The sequence below is a fragment of the Rhamphochromis sp. 'chilingali' genome (assembly GCF_963969265.1).
Source record: "Rhamphochromis sp. 'chilingali' genome assembly, chromosome: 20".
Lineage (NCBI taxonomy): Eukaryota > Metazoa > Chordata > Actinopteri > Cichliformes > Cichlidae > Rhamphochromis > Rhamphochromis sp. 'chilingali'.
This window is the reverse complement of record NC_137947.1, coordinates 1757113-1773736: the sequence shown is the minus strand read 5'-3', so window position 1 is coordinate 1773736 and position 16624 is coordinate 1757113. Positions and strand designations below refer to the sequence as shown.

General features: G+C 42.2%; 1 protein-coding gene across 1 annotated transcript in view; it reads right to left on the bottom strand.

The window, feature by feature from the left end:
• The window catches only part of ttc27 (tetratricopeptide repeat domain 27), an 82303-nt gene that overhangs the window by 44786 nt on the left and 20893 nt on the right, over positions 1–16624 (bottom strand). Inside the window, exons 7-9 of the mRNA XM_080869046.1 lie at positions 16404–16543; positions 8210–8322; positions 155–221 (exon numbers count right to left, since the gene is read on the bottom strand). Of these exons, the coding sequence (XP_080725172.1) occupies positions 155–221; positions 8210–8322; positions 16404–16543 (320 nt within the window). The remainder of the gene's footprint in view (positions 1–154; positions 222–8209; positions 8323–16403; positions 16544–16624) is intronic.

The following is a 16624-nucleotide window of genomic DNA, read 5'->3' as shown; positions in this document are numbered from 1 at the left end:
TTTCATTTTGTTAATTCTAAGTTTCACTGTTAATCAGAGGAGTGTATGTGTCGGCTGGGTTAAAAAAGGCAAGGCATACTACCAAAGTCATTTCTCTTTAGTATTACAGGGAAAACTTACAATGCTGGTCATAAAAAAGTAAACAATGACTTACAGACGTGAAGGCCAGGAGTTCTTCTTCTGTTAGTTTGTGCACAGGGTTATTCTTCTGGAAGTCAGTGCTGCAGACAAAAATATTTGTGAATAAATAGTGGAAAGATTAATACAAATATCCTATTTAACAAGTAAAACAACTGGTAACTTGAGCTTTAATTAACCAGATCCCCTCGGTGTGTCAGGGAATTTGGGTCGTTGACCCGGTGTTTTCGGCTTTGCCCCCGTTTAGTTTCCCATGCCTATTTCCTGTTTTATTTTTGATAACCTTTTGTTATCAGAGTCCCAGCAGAGAGGCAGAGCACCCCCAGAACCCCAAGTCTCCAAGCTTGCCCCAGACCCACCCTGGGGCAGCTAGGCTACCAGGCCAGTGTCCTACGTCCACCAAAACAGACCCTCCAGGCAGCCGCCAGAAAAACACCATCCAAGAGCCACCAGAGCCCCATCCGGGTCATGAACACAGCCCGAGGTTGAGCCCCCCAAGAAATCTGTCCCTAGAGAATCCCCAGACACCCCAAGCCCGTACCTACCCCCGCATCAACCACAGTAATGAAAGCGGAACACCCCCCCCCCCCATCCCCACTAGGCGATGGAGCCGACTAAAGGAGCCCAGAAGGATTGATCTATAGTGGTGGAAGAGGCTGTATTCAAAACTAATATGATCTATCTGACAGTCTCTATATTGGTTAGAATTAAGATTATTTTTATTTTTCCAGTTCATGAGTACAATCTTATTCATCTCAGTAGTGATGTCATCCAAGTTGACCAACAAGCAAACTAGGGGGGAGGCTGGATTGTTACATTTCGGACCACCGATTTCCAAGATCAAAAATGGTCTTTTACACAACTCTTGAGCCAATGTGGATAACATCAGCCAACCATGCAAGCGCCTGGGAATGATTTATGATTTGTTACAATCAATAAAGGGTAGACCGTTAGAAATTGTTTTAATTATTATATATAAGTCAGCGTGGGAATTAATCAGAATCCACAGTGAGCTTTAAAAGTACTTTTTCTAAGAGGTAAATTTCAGATCTGCCAAGAGCTCAAGAGGGAGAAAAGAGAAACCAGACAAGGTCACATTCCCAGAGTTAAAGGGACCATGGAGAATTCATAACCAGAGTCTCTGCTGTTTAAGCCCTTGGCAAGGAATTAATAAATACTGATTATATCCTGGGATTAGCACTCATTAATACAAAAAGCAGTGACAATAAAGACAAGTTATTAAAATGTTTAAATATACTATACAGGGCTCGCAAAATCGCTAGCCCGACGTCCCGGAGCTAGCGATATCTATATTTTCTCAAGGTTTCTATACTAGGTTGAGTGTCAAATGACTACCTAGCTTAATTTTTGAATAAATGTGGTCTGCTAACACTCTGGAAGACACACACTATACAAGAGACTTGTTCTTAACACTGTTTTGTAGTGGTATCAGGGTGTACAGATCTTCCTTTAATTTAAACAGACCTGCTGCTCATCAATCATCTCCTAGCAATCTCACTGACTGCTCCACTGACCTTCAGTTGGCCCATTCAGTTCCAGCACCAGCATAGAAAATTAATCACCAGGTTACTGTGAAGATAACTATTTTTATATATTACATTTTAGTCTCTATTTTGTTTATCCCTTTGCCTGGATTAAACCACCAGGACAAACACGTTCACAAATAACAGTCACTCAGCTATAAATTTAGAGAAAACTACAGGTCACAAAAAAAAGAAAGGGTTGGGTAAAAGAAGTGTTGATGAACTCTAAACTTTACATAGAAAAACATACAACTTATTAACTGACTCTGGAAAAATGTTTGTGCAGGTGGTAAATGTACACAGTCACACATTCAGTTTAGTACCCACTGCACTATATTCCAGTGACTGTCATCTAAGACCAGAGCACAGCCCTTAGTACACCACTGATAGACATAATTAAATCTTAAGAATCAGGGAATTCGATCCATTGACGGACCTTTGTTTGGTTTTGATGCTGACCCCATATTGGCTTTTTTCTGGTTTATGTAAGTTAATACTGCTCTGCCTGGTAACCAGGCAGAATTCATAGCTATGTAACATAGCAAAACAGTTGGGACGACATCAGCTAACTCATGCAAACTCCTGGGGCTTACTGGCTGAAAAACTGCCTGGGGTGTCACATATTTATGAAATATAAAGGATCATGAGGTTCCCTCACCCCCAGAGCTGACAGGGGGTGAGGGCCAGGTTAGCAAAAGAGAGAAGAAGTGATAAAGAGATAAATAGAAGAAGGAAGAGGAAAAAAGAGAGACTTAAAAACAGTAAAGACGAGTGGGGAGCGTATAGTACAGGTTATCCTCCACCCGCGACAATCATGTCCCACAAGGGCCAAAGTCCAGTGCCAGATAGTCATGGGCTATCTATTAAGGTGTCTTGTTTGGTAACACACTTGCTCAATTTTTTTTTCTTTTCTGCCTGTCCCGTTTGGCTCTTTTGCCATCAGAATTATTGTCTAAAGGCGACGAAAGATGCCCAACGGATTTACTTTACCAAATTGACCATCCCAGCCTTGCCGTAATGGTCCATTTGATTCACCTTTTATTGTTTATTTTATTTTCACTTGCTGAATACGGGACAGACTTGACTGGGGGAAAGAAGGGGAGAAAGAAAGAGGGAAAGAGAAACAGCTGAGAAGAGGGACGGGGGAGAAGGGCAAAAGACAAAAACCAACAGAATGAGCAGAAGGAAAAAAAAAAAAAAAAGAAATAAAAAATGCATATATCGATCACCTGGGTCACCTGCTGAGAAAGAAAAAAGAAAACAAGCAGAAGAGAACAAGAGTAATAGAATAAACAACATCACAATGATATATGGGAATATGACAGTAAATACTAAATATTAAACATTATTGTGCAGCACATAAGATCAACAGAACACAGTGTGCTTTGAGGTAGGAGCCGAAAGGGTGCAGTTTGTGGGTGTGATCACCCGTGTGTACACCTGTGAGCATGGACGCGCTTGTTATTTTAAAAGGTTCCTTCATGTAATGATCTGCTAGAGGGTGTGGGGGGGCCACAGCCCCGTCCTCCAGGGCATGAAGCAGGTATGGAGGAGATCAAAACTCCAGACATCCAGAGGCCCCCAGAACACAAGAGACCAAGGAAAACCACCAGAGGGGCAGCCGCGCCACTGTCCCAGTAAGAGCTGAGGAGAGTCCCAGATGAGGGTTCACTCAGCAGCCGCGGAGCAGAAGCCAGGGGGAGTTGCAGTGACGCGCCCGTGAGCTCCGCCGGCAGCCAGTCGTGCCTGAGTGACCGAGCCCCAGGCCGAGAGGCCGGGGGCACCCCACCTCCGAAGTGGCCCGAGCAAGCCCCAGGCTCCAGGCCCCGATAAGCGGCCGCCAAGGAGTGAGCCGGTGTGTACCCGAACGCCCACCCCCAGACACAAAGAACCACCAACGCACCGATGTCTGAGGGAGTCCACCACTGGCAGGGGAAGTGGTGGTGGGGGGAGATAGGCCTCCAAACCTTGGAGGGCCTGAGATGTCCCCAGAGAGGTGGCGTCTGATACCCAACCTGACATATAGACACAAAAATACAGGCACACACAGACACAAACATCCATTCCCACCCTCATGCTCTCATATGCACTTACTCCACACTCAACCAACGTGGAGACAGACATAAAGAGACGCTGTACTAGGGCTGCTCAATTAATCGAATTTTAATCACGATTACGATCTGGGCTTTCAACGATCATTAAAAATGACTGAGCCGATTATTAGCCCCTCCCTCATTTATCCGCGACACCTAAAGGCCGGTCCGTGAAAATATTGTCGGGCATAAACCGGTCCGTGGCACAAAAAAGGTTGGAGACCTGATTAAGAGGACCCGAGGGAAGCCCGGAAAGCTAAGCAGAAGTTATTTGGAGAGTGACTGCTGTTGGTTGAAAAGAGAGGTAAAAAAAAAACTTCAGTGGTGTTGCACACTATTTTATATTATTTTTTAAAGTCATTATTCAATACATTGTTATTGTTAACCCTTTAAAGCCAGTCAGAGCAGCACGCTCTGTTTTGCGTAACTATTTTTAAATCCCTGTAGAACCTGAACCGCGTAAGCTAGCGCAATAATTTTTTTTGCATATGAAACCGGAGGAGTTGTACTTACATCTGATGCCATCAGCTTGTCCTCGGTCACGGTTTCCTTCCACATAAAGCTTTGCAAAAATTGCATAAAAAGCACTTGCAGGAACAAAAACATAATATTCCAGAAACACGCTTTGCCGATCCGATCAGCTGTTCGTAACACTTCCCACAGTGAAACAGACGTCAGCGCGAACTGTCGCATGTCCGCCATTTCCTGGCCGAAACCGGAAGTGACGTCATTTTCGCGGAAAATGTTTTTTTTTTTACTTGTACGCCTTAAAAACCTATACTGGTCATGTTTGACTTTTCTGAATAGTTTCTGGGATGCTTAGAACTCGAATTGCACTGCTGGAAATAGTTTATTTTGATGCACCTGCTGTTTTCTTTGCAAATTTGCATCATAGGATTGTTTTTTTGTTTTTCCTGCAGTATATAAAAATTGCTGTATCTCCAAAATAAAACTATGAAGACACTCAAAATAAATTTCCTGTTGTTGTAAACTATTTTTTGCAACTTTTTTGTATTTAAAGTTTTGAGGGATAAACCTCTTAAATTTCTCCAAGTAGAAATATATGTAAAAAACAAAAACGATTTTCAATTTTTTTGTAGTTTATTGCACTTTTTTGCAATTAATGTAGTTACCATGGACTTAATGCATACATATTATTAAAATATGGGCTATAACAGTTGCATAGCAACTTGAAATGCTCCCACAAATGGCACTACAACATGTAAAACCGTTTCTTCGCCCGCTTTGAGACGACCAAGCCCTCAGCTGCCACACCACTTCCACCCGCCCCCAGCACTGGCACACTAACACTTAGGGAGCACCAAGTGAGGTGTGTTCTAAGGTCAGTGAATCCCAGGAAGGCGGCAGGTCCTGATGGAATACATGGAAAGGTTCTCAGAGCATGTGCTGACGAACTGACCGGAGTCTTCACTAAAATCTTCAACCTTTCCTTGTCATCAAACAACGTCCTGCCCTGCCTCAAAACCTCCACCATCATCCCCATCGCCAAGAAGACAGCTGTGGCCAGCACAAATGACTACAGGCCTGTTGCACTTACGCCTGTAGTGATGAAGTGCTTTGAGAGACTGGTCTGTCAGCACATCAGGGCCGGTCTGCCTCCCACTCTGGACCCCCACCAATTTGCCTACAGGACAAATCGTTCCACCGAGGACGCTATCACCATAGCGCTCCACACTGCGCTGAGTCACCTGGAGCACCGAGGAAGCTATGTGAGAATGCTCTTCCTGGACTTCAGCTCAGCATTCAATCATATCATCCCGGAGATCCTGGTCCAGAAACTGTCTCACCTGGGACTCTCCACCCCCATCTGCCTCTGGATCAAGGACTTCCTGACAAATAGACCACAGTCTGTCAGACTCCTGTCAGTCCCCTCCTGTTTACGCTCTACACATCCGACTGCTCCCCTACCCATCTCTCAAACACCATCATAAAGTTCGCGGATGACACCACAGTGGTTGGACTCATCTCAAGGGGGGATGAGTCGGACTACAGAGATGAGGTCAACAGACTGACTGAGTGGTGTTCAGTTAACAACCTCCAACTGAACACCACGAAAACTAAAGAACTTATCTTGGACTTCAGGAAGGGCAGAGCAGACCCGGCCCCACTTTACATTCACGGGAGCTGTGTGGAGAGGGTACACTCCATGAGGTTTCTGGGCGTGCAGATATCTGATGACCTCTCCTGGACTGCAAATACTACAGCGGTGGTTAAAAAGGCCCAGCAGCATCTCCACTTTCTGAGAGTGCTCAGGAGGAACAACCTGGAGGAGAGGCTGCTGGTGACATTTTACAGAGCCACCATAGAGAGCATCCTAACGTACGGCATAACAACATGGTATGCAGGGTGCTCAGCTGCAGACAGGAAAGTACTGCAGAGGGTCATCAACACAGCCCAGAAGATCACTGGCTGCTCTCTGCCCAGCCTGGAGGTCACTGCAAACTCTCGGTACCTCAGCAGAGCTGGCAATATCATCAAGGACCACTCTCACCCCAGCAACCAACTGTTTGAACTATTACTGTCAGGCCGACGGTACAGGTCACATAAAACCAGGACAAACAGATTCAGGGATAGCTTCTTTCCCAGAGCTATCACCGTAGTAAATAAGCACAAAAACAATTGAACCTATTCCATACCGTCACTGTCATTATATTATGCTGCTATTCATACTGTCATTATATTAATGCTGCTATCCTGTATATATTGTACATACTATTGTTTGAGTACTTACGATTGTTTTTTTTGTACTTTTTATATTTTACATTTATATTTATTATTGAAACTTGCACCAAAGGAGTGGCACTCCAATTTCGTTGTACTCTGTACAATGACAATAAAGGCTATTCTATTCTATTCTATTCTATTCTAAAAAAATAATATAAGCTCTGGCGGACTTGGTTCTATGGTGGGTCTTAAAGGGTTAAATAAATATCGTCAAATAATCGCGATCTCAATTTCAGTGAAAATAATCGTGATTATCATTTTTGCCATAATCGAGCAGCCCTACGCTGTACACACGATCACACTCCCCAAGCGTACTCTACGAACCGGGTCTAGGTACCCTTGCCCCTGGAGGGGGGAACTGCACCCAGACCCAGGTGGTGTTACCCTTTTCCCTGCGGTGGGGGGGCAGACCGCCCCGACTCCGCAGCAGCAGGGAGGCCCCACACTCCAGACCGCAGTCGGACGGCCAACCTATCCTCCTACACCCTCCCGCTCCAGCAGGTCGCAGAGAATGGGGGTGAGAGAAGACTCCAAACCTCCCTCCACCCGCTCATTGTAGTGTTGATGCATGTGTGTTCTACGGTGCATTTAAAACCCAGGAGGGCATGGAGCTACCTGCCAGAGAGCAGCAGGTAAGCGCATGGTCCCTCCTGCTAGCCCTCAATGTCTAAGTGTATTTAAAATTGAGAGGTGGGCAACGACGCCAGGGGTGAGGTTGTACACCCTGATGGTAATTTGGAGTCCATGTAGCGTGCCCACCCCCAAGATCCTATATGTATGTGTAATGAGAGTGTGAGTAATGTGAATGTCTAAGTTGTGGGATAAAATTGAGGCAGACAGAAGGGGACGGGGGACGGGGGGGGGGGGGGGGGGGGGGGGGGGTAGCCTCCTCCTCTTATTTGGAGAGGAGAGGATAATGGCTGCTGAAGAAAGAATGCCGCTGGTTGAAAAGAGAGGTAAAAGAGCTTCAGTGGTGTGGAAACATTATGGGTTCGCGGAGTCAGACGTGGATCAAGACAGTGTGTAAACTTTGCAACGGTGTCGTAGCTGCACCACAGAGCCGGTGCTCACACGGTAAATCGACATACCTCAATGTCAGTTTGATGCAATTGTACACTGTGTGGCTACACAGCTTGCCTTGATGTTTGGTTATTTGTATGCATAAATATTATGGAGTATTTTGAAGTTCACTAAACACAGATGTTTACATTTTTCATTTATTTTTTATATTGCAAACATTTGCACTGTTATCAGTATTTGCACACTATTTTATATTATTTTTTGACCATCTTTTAAGCCATTATTCAACACATTGTTATTGTTAAATAAATATCGTCAAATAATCGAGATCTGAATTTCAGTGAAAATAATCGTGATTATCATTTTTGCCATAATCGAGCAGCCCTAGAATATGGCATATATTCATGCAGGGGCAAACTGAACTGAGGGGATCATTAGATCTAAATAGATGTGCAGGATGGTGAGAAATTATTTCAGTCTTCAGGCCTGAGACACAATTTCTTCTGACATCCAACAGATGAACTATTAACCCAATGTTCCTTATGAGGCTACCGTCGTCGTTATGTATTACAATATACCTGCACTCTTAGTGGTTTTCCCACTGTTTTAAACAATTCTAACTGCAATTTTACGCACAGCTACAGTTCAGCTCTGAGGCAGCAGACTTACCAGATACCCAGGATGACGGCCTGTTCTTCAGCAGTTAGGTCAGGCAAGTGGTACTGATCTGGCTCTGCTAAATTGATTTTATCCAGTAGTGTGTCATCCCCCAGACTATAGTCCTGTAGGCAAAGAAACACAATGTGTACAATCAGCAGCCATAAACCACTGAATATGAAGACTATAAGGTTCTGCCAAGCGACTAAGCATACATTTTTGAATGTAGCATTACTTTTCAGAAATTGCTTGGAGCTACAATGTTAAGAAGGGTAAGGGTTTTAAATTTGAAGACTGTCTCAAACATGCTGCTACTTGGGGCCATCACTTCAATATGGATATTAGCAAGAAAATAACTCGTTTTACTGAGCATTCAAAGATAAGCTAAACAATCAAGATTTCAGTTAACTGCTGGTAACTAGTGATTCTGTTAATATGGTCACATAGATTGGAGGTAGAGGTAGGTTGCCACACAGTGGCTGCAAATTAGGACTTCCATATTTTAGGCCTCAATTTTCTCAGGTTTCTGTGCCAAACTGAGGTCTGTTGTGGTAGACAGCTGAGTATGAAGTCAAGGCTGATTTACTGCCCAAGCCACATGCAGTGGATTATGACTGAAAGAGTGTCTGGAATTCCTCTAAAGACGATAAGGTGATATGTCATTCAGGAACGACCCATAGTATCTCTGCATCAAGAGAAATGTTCTCTTGCACCTCACCTATTCTTAAAGAGCTTTAGAATATAAGGTATATTAAACCATACATTAATGCAGTGCTTTAACGTATAAACTTTATGCATTTCTGATCAACCTCATTGCTAAAAGAAAATCACCAAACAACCAATACTCCATCTTTTTGCCCAGAGAGGGTGTGCTTTACTCAAATGGACTAGCAGTTCTCACTGGACCAATCAAATCAAATCAAAATTTATTTATATAGCACATATTAAAACAACAGTGTTGACCAATAACTGGAATGAAATACCAACCATACAACTATAAGCCTATTGCATGTAATAGCTTGGATCTTTGAAAGATCTTAGAAATGAATTGATTTAAAAGACCTGTTTAACTGCGGAATATATTTAAAAAGAGATGCTGTTTGATGGCTAAGAGGGTAATGTTCAGAGGTGATTAGTACTGGTTTAATAATATTTAGCTTGGTATTCCCCAGAAACAAAACAAAACTTCTAAGGTGCAAGTTCCACTTCCAAAGCTTTCAAAGCTGAATTTGAGTTTGTTACACTGCTGATTGCACAGTCACATTTGATTAAACCATGTCAGATGTCACTCACACTCACAAGTATCAGAAATAAAGGCACAAAAATCAGTATATGTAATTCTGCCTTTTTTTTCTAAAGATGTTTTTGGTAATTGAGGTGCTTCATTAAGACAGACTGCCTTGCACCTACCAACCAACAAGCTAATGGGTAGGCCTATATGGATAGATTATTCAGACATAACACACATAACATCTTTAACCTTCACCTACACGTGTACACACTCAGTTTGAATTTTTAGAGTCCTGCATAAGAACACCATGCAGTCAGGATGAGCTAAGGCTCAAACTACTTTACCAATTATGAGGTATTCAAAAATTCTGGACTTAATGATCAGTAACTGTCAGTGACAGGCAAGTGCATTCCTCTGGTCTGAGCAAACTCAATCAAATCCTCTGTTGTGATAATGTGGTTTGGCATCAGCAAAAAAACAGAAGCCCTGGATCTGACTTCTAAGTCCACTCAGACCCACAGCAACAGAAATGGCCCCGTTTCCCGGTTGGCACTAGGTTTGATTGGCCAGTGATAAACAGTCCCTACTCCTTGCCTCTCTACTTTCCTTCTATCCACTTGAGATGGGGAGACTGTGTGCTCTAGTTAATGACAGCTTTGATTGAGCCAATTTACTCCCCTCCACCAGTAATGAGGGTATTAGTGGTTTGAACATAGCACAAGGAACTGGACCTGAGCCATGGCTACAAGACCAAGAGCTCTATGGGCGCACTACAGGTAAGGCTCGAAAGATTTCAGAAAATGTTTGTAAGCTAGAACCAGTGTCTCATTCCTAAATTCTTTAGCACCGACTACCAGTATCTTGGAATGTACATGGACTGAACTACATAGCTAATAAGGTTTTTGTTAGCATGATATTAAAAAAAAAAAAAGAAAACACAACAAAATGTCCCTGACAGCTTTCAGTGAAATGTTAGCCCCTAGATCAAGGAAAAGTTCCACCTTTGTAATTGTGTTTTGCCACTGCTACGGTTAAATGTTAGATTAGCTTGAAATATGTGATTAGCTGGAAACAAAAACACTTAGTAAGTGAAATATTTGGGAAACTGATGGGGAAAAAAGAACTATTGCAATTATTACAAATCAGAAACAGAGTTTTTTGGCTTGGCTACTTCTGAATGGCAGATGACTAACTGGGGAATTATGCTTCAATAGGAACTGCAAACCACTCTGAAACCTAATCCTCCCCCCCCCCCCCCAGAAGAGTGAATGCACATCTGGTTGATGCAGTCTGCAACTATTGCTATTAGCCTGCTGAGTACCATTGATTCCTCCTGTGAATTTCCAGCAAATATTTTGGAAAAGATTTTGAATTTATTAGATCAGATCAATAAAAAAGAAAATATGAATCATTGTCCATCAAGGGGGACAAATCAGGTCTTACACCTGATTTAGACCTCTGTGGTCTAAATCTGGCTTAATATCGGTTTAGGTCACAGGTTATAGTAAGTAGTTTAAGAGGGGTGTGGTTCCAATGTCACCATAGCATAGATTTACAGATGAAGGATAAATCCCCAGTGAGAAAGCTAGAGAGACGGTTCTGTCCATTGTGACTTTTTCTAGGTCTTAACAAGCTAGACAACGTATATAATCTCTTACCATGTTCTTGATCTGATTAACAATCTCATACCAGTTACACATGATAGGAAAAACCACCAGAGGCAGACACTTTATCAGATACCAGACAGACAGAGTGGCTCCTTTTAATGCAAAGGAAGTTGTAGCATGAATCCTGAATATCTAAGCTTTTTATCCTAAGTCGAAGGCTCAGCCTAGCCACCCTGTGCTCCAAAACAATGTTAACATGGACAATAAAACTCTAGCAAAAAAAAAAGTGGAGGGTTTTGGTGTCACTTTTAGATTAGAAAAGGGGTTTTCATTTCCTTATCCAATTATACAGACTAGATGCCTGAATCTCTGGATACTAAGCAGGATTACTATCACAACAACAACACATTTCCAGCAGGGTACAACCACCCTGCCTCACATTTGTACAATCCACTTTACATCCAGTTCACAAGAGGACACGGATCTGCTTAACATGTAACAAATCAAGACCATCACTGTGAATAAAATGTGTTACAGTGATTGTTTTCGCTTGATTAACTTGCTTTTAATGTTAATGTTTTAAGTCAAATTCCTGTCTGAAAATGAAATGAATCACCCAGCCCGAGCTCACTGCCAGACTACACAGCATCCAGCAGTGTGAGGTAAATAAACCACCTCCATGTAAGCACACAATGCTGGCAAAAAGAACAAAAGGAGTCAGCCAGAGAGAGTGATTGACTGTGTAGGGACCTAAAACCAAACCTGCGTAGCGTAAGGATGAATGGGAGACTTACCAGGTATGATGGAGGGAAATTAGACAGTCATTGTGCAGTGTGTGTGGGAGATCGTTTAAATCTCTGTGCTTTACAGACCATTTAAAAGCAAGTTTCTCTCTGCCTGGAGAGCATAATGAAACATTTAGACAGTAACCATTCTTCTCTTTTCTGCTTGTTGGTGTTTTTGTGCGAGAGTGTGTGTGTCAGCACACTGTGGTGGGCATCTGACCAGTACTTCATCATGAAGTGGCTGACACATTTGAGCACTAGAGATCTGACTGTGCAACTTTGGGAAACACCAGAGAGGGAATTTAGGGAAGCAAAGTGATATTTTAGTTTTCATAGACACCAGGAAAATAGGTTGTCACACACCAAGATCTCTTTCGTACACACAAACTAAACTTAATATAAATGTAAAGAGGACCGAACTAAGGAGGACAATCTGATTTTGGCAGAGTGGATAGCAAAGGATTGTTTTGTCAGCCGATTTACGCAAAAAGTCAGACAAATCTATACCAGAGGTATGAAAACCACATGAGAGGTAGCTCTTAGAAGTGGTTACCTTTTAAAGTCAAGTTTAATCTAGAACTAGACCCAGGATGTTTGAGTAATTGTACAAATACATATCAAATAGAAACAAGGTGTGGGGATGAACAAAAAGTATTTTACCAGCATAATATAATCTGCAGTATGATCATTGCTTTAACAATGTAATAGATAGCTTTAAGATGGCCTTAAGATGTTTATGAGGATGCTAACTTTGTATTTCAGGTGCAGTTATAACCATTTTATACATATTGCATATCTGTGCTTATTTGAGTTGATGTTCAGGTTCTTTAAAGGTCGTAAGCCTCACTGACGTGACTGTTCAGGTGATACATGCTGAGGGAAAACTAGAACATAGAAGGAATTGCAATACATGCTTACAAAACACTTATATCAGTTTATTTTATTATCTTTTATATGTTCATATTCTTGTATTAAGGTTTTAGTAGAGGTTCTTGGTTAAAACATTTATTTAGTAGAAGACATACACATAGTCTCAGTGAGCTTCTGGTCTGGTAAAAGGTCAGAAGTGCAACAGGTGAATTGAGAAAGAGCATTTGAGGACGAGACACAGACAGTAGGTGAAGAGGTGACACAAAGAGCATGTGAGGTCAACACACACACACTTACACACACTTTAAATTAGATTTATTTAGAGGAGAGGTTAGTTATGTTTGGCTGTAACTGCAAAATTGTCTTGGTAAAAGAGGAACCGTTTCTTGGTGTCTCGGCAAGAAAGAGGAACAACTCTCCCACATTGTACCAAGGCAGTTGTTCATCAGTAAATTTCACAGCCGCGGCCACACCTTCTGGTCCAACATAAATGTTATGTGTTTGCACATTCCACGTCTGTCCCTCAAGATCAGACTGGAACTGTTCCCGATAGATATCGTTATCTTCCCTATCATAAAAGAGTGTAACGTGGAAAGGATCTCGCGGAGGGGAGTAGACGGCCAGGCTCATTATCCAGGGTTTCCACAGCTGATAATGTCTCAGAATGCCTTCTTCCACTAGCCTCCCCCAGTAGATTTCGGCAGTGGGTTGTTCAGAGTTCTGGACTAGATATTGAGTCTTTGAAGGTGATCCCAGACACGGGAATTCTTTTCCTCCAGGCAAAGTAACAATCAGTCCATCTGGTGAGCACATGATTGTGGCTCCCAGTTTCACAAGCAGGTCCCTGCCCATGAGATTTGCAGGCACCTGTGAGGACACCACATATTGGTGTTTCAAAGTCTGTTTTCCCAGCTTTGTCAATGCTGGATCCGTCAATGGCAGTGTCATTGGAATCCCGGAAAAGCCTACCACATTAACTGTGTGACAGGAGAGTGTTGCACTGTCTGGTGTGTCTTTCAATGTTGAGTATGTTGCTCCAGTATCCACCAGGAAGGGCAATTCAGTGCCTTCCACGGTCATCGACAGCATGGGTTCTGCCGTTCCCACACTGTTCGGTTTCTCCGGGCTCCGTCAGTATTGCTCCCCCTCCCAGCCCCAGTCGGCTACTGGGTACTGGGGGGCTGGTGCTGCATTCGGGTTTGGAGCTTGATGCGCTCCCCTGTAAGCAGCTCTTTGTCTTGGGCCTCCTCGTGCCTGGGATTGATAGCCTCGCCCCTGATAGTTCTGCGGCGGTTCAGGGCAATCTCGGGCCCAGTGTCCTTCTGCTCCACATCTCAGACACGCAGTCCAAGACACTCTGCCAGGATTCCCCGGATTCCGAGCCCTTTGTTTAGAGGTTCTTGGTTAAAACATTTATTTAGTAGAAGACATACACATAGTCTCAGTGAGCTTCTGGTCTGGTAAAAGGTCAGAAGTGCAACAGGTGAATTGAGAAAGAGCATTTGAGGACGAGACACAGACAGTAGGTGAAGAGGTGACACAAAGAGCATGTGAGGTCAACACACACACACTTACACACACTTTAAATTAGATTTATTTAGAGGAGAGGTTAGTTATGTTTGGCTGTAACTGCAAAATTGTCTTGGTAAAAGAGGAACCGTTTCTTGGTGTCTCGGCAAGAAAGAGGAACAAGACAAGAACTGAAAGGTAGACAGGAAGGGCTAGCCATGAAAATAGAAGATGATTTTCTAGGTGAAAAGTCATGAGGATGTTGATCTGATCTATGTATAAAATGTATCTGTGACGCATGAAGGGGCGTCAGTAAACAAACCCTGATGTTATAAAATAATTGTTTGTGCTTTAGTAAGTTGAAGATCAATTGCTGTGTTCAGTGATCTTCCCACATGTGAATTAAAATCTTCGTTTGACTTCACCCGGCCGGACCAGTGTGGTTATTTTTCGATCACCTCTTGTACCCTTTCTCAATTCTTGAATCTTAACAAAGGATAATTGACATTCTTCTGACATTCTCAAAAAAACCCAGCAAAAATCAATCTGGATCATAATATCTTTGCTCTTGTTTAGTTTATTAACAGTTGTTGTAAAAAGGTTTTATATGAGGATATCAGCATGCAGTTCCTGTCAAATGTGGCCAAAATAAAGACAGAAAAAAAAGTCTGGGCTTTTACAGGTTCTCCTCTCTATAAATAAAAGTTCTTAACCATTTACAAAAACTTGGGTCACAGCAAAACCAATACAGTTTTAAAACAAGGTTAAATTTTATATTCACCTCAAGAAAAAAAAGAAATAATAAGAACAGTGTGGACGGACACCATGAAGGAAACAGTGGGTGGTACATTGGTTCAGATGTTCAACTCAGATGATGATAGCTCCCACTTCAAACTCTAAACTATTCATGTGAGGTTAAAAAGAAAGTAGTTGAAGCACTCTGAGTGATCAGTAAGACTAGAAAAAAAGTGCTAAATAAATGTGAGTTCATTACATTATACAATGTGTCATGGTACATTTTAGAGCATTTCTAAGACAATGTTCATTGGGCACTAATATTAACTTTTCCTAAAATTTTAGAAGAACAGTGTGCAAAAACAAACAAAACCCGTCATTGTGACACAAATGCATAGTGGTGGGAACTCCACGTATCAACATCATGGTTTAAGGTTGCTTTGCTACTTCAGGTTCTGGTTACCTACCAAACAATCAGATTCATAAGCCACTGTCAGTTATCATTCACTTGGTTAAGTAGGCAACCTATATGCCAAAAGGCTACAGGGACCGGGTTTGATGCAGCCTAAACCATGCCTCTCTATAAAGACTTACGTATGCATGACTATGTGCATGTATGTCAATAATCAAAAATATTATGACAACACCTGCCTGATATGCTGTTGGTCTTGCACATGCAAAGTATTAGAGGTAGAATATGAATTTTAACTGCACTCCAGCATAAAAATGTTCATTTCTTTTCCCATTTCAGGAGAAAGATTGAGTTAAAGGCCTATATATTGAGAACTTGTAACTTGTAACAGAGAACTAACAGGGTCAACAGTATCAACAGGTTTCACAGGGTATTATAAAAGGTCCAGAAGTAGACACCCCCCTCTGCTGATGATGGTGGGTATTAAAAAGCATTTGCACCTCTGTAAATTTTGGCTAGCAGAAAAGGTTAAATGGGCAGACTGTTGCCAAGTCAACGAGACAGCTTCCATAAGCTATCCATTTTTAGAGGAGTCAAGGTTAGACTCTTGTCTGTTTATAGTATGGCCCCTGCCATTAAAGATTTTCTCCTAGTAAACTCAAACATACCCATTTTAAGTCACACATCAAACTTCAAATACTTATGCAATCACAAAACTGAATAAGAGAGACAGTTCAAGTACAAATGGTCTTAGAGTGTATAAAGGCAAAATAAAAAGGTTAATTCAAGTTAACCAAGAATATAAATACCAACAATAAACACATAGGTTTCATGGAATCTCTCTCAGTTTTGAAAGGTAAATTGTGAGTGTGTGGACATTAGCTTAAAGGTGGAAAAGACGATGTGTTATCAATGTGTGTGTAAGTGGGCTTAAGGGACATGTTGCAAGTTACCGAACTTTAAATAAATGTGTCTGAAACATAGAAGATAGAGGCTCAACAGTCAGTCAGCCGAACAACCAAAGTGCGCTGGGAAGAAGACAAACAGACGCTCATACCTTGGGAAGACTAGCCTGAGGTGTAGGGGTGGGAGTTTCCTCATCATTGATCTGACAAGGCTGGTCCTGCTTTCTTTTGACTTCAAGGATGAGCTGAGCCAAGTAGTTCTGCTGGAACCGGGTACGTTTGCCAAGGGCACCTACAGATGAAATCAGCTTAAAAGGTTTAGATATACTATGGTTAAATTTGGACATTTTATTCAGCATCACCACTGGTAACT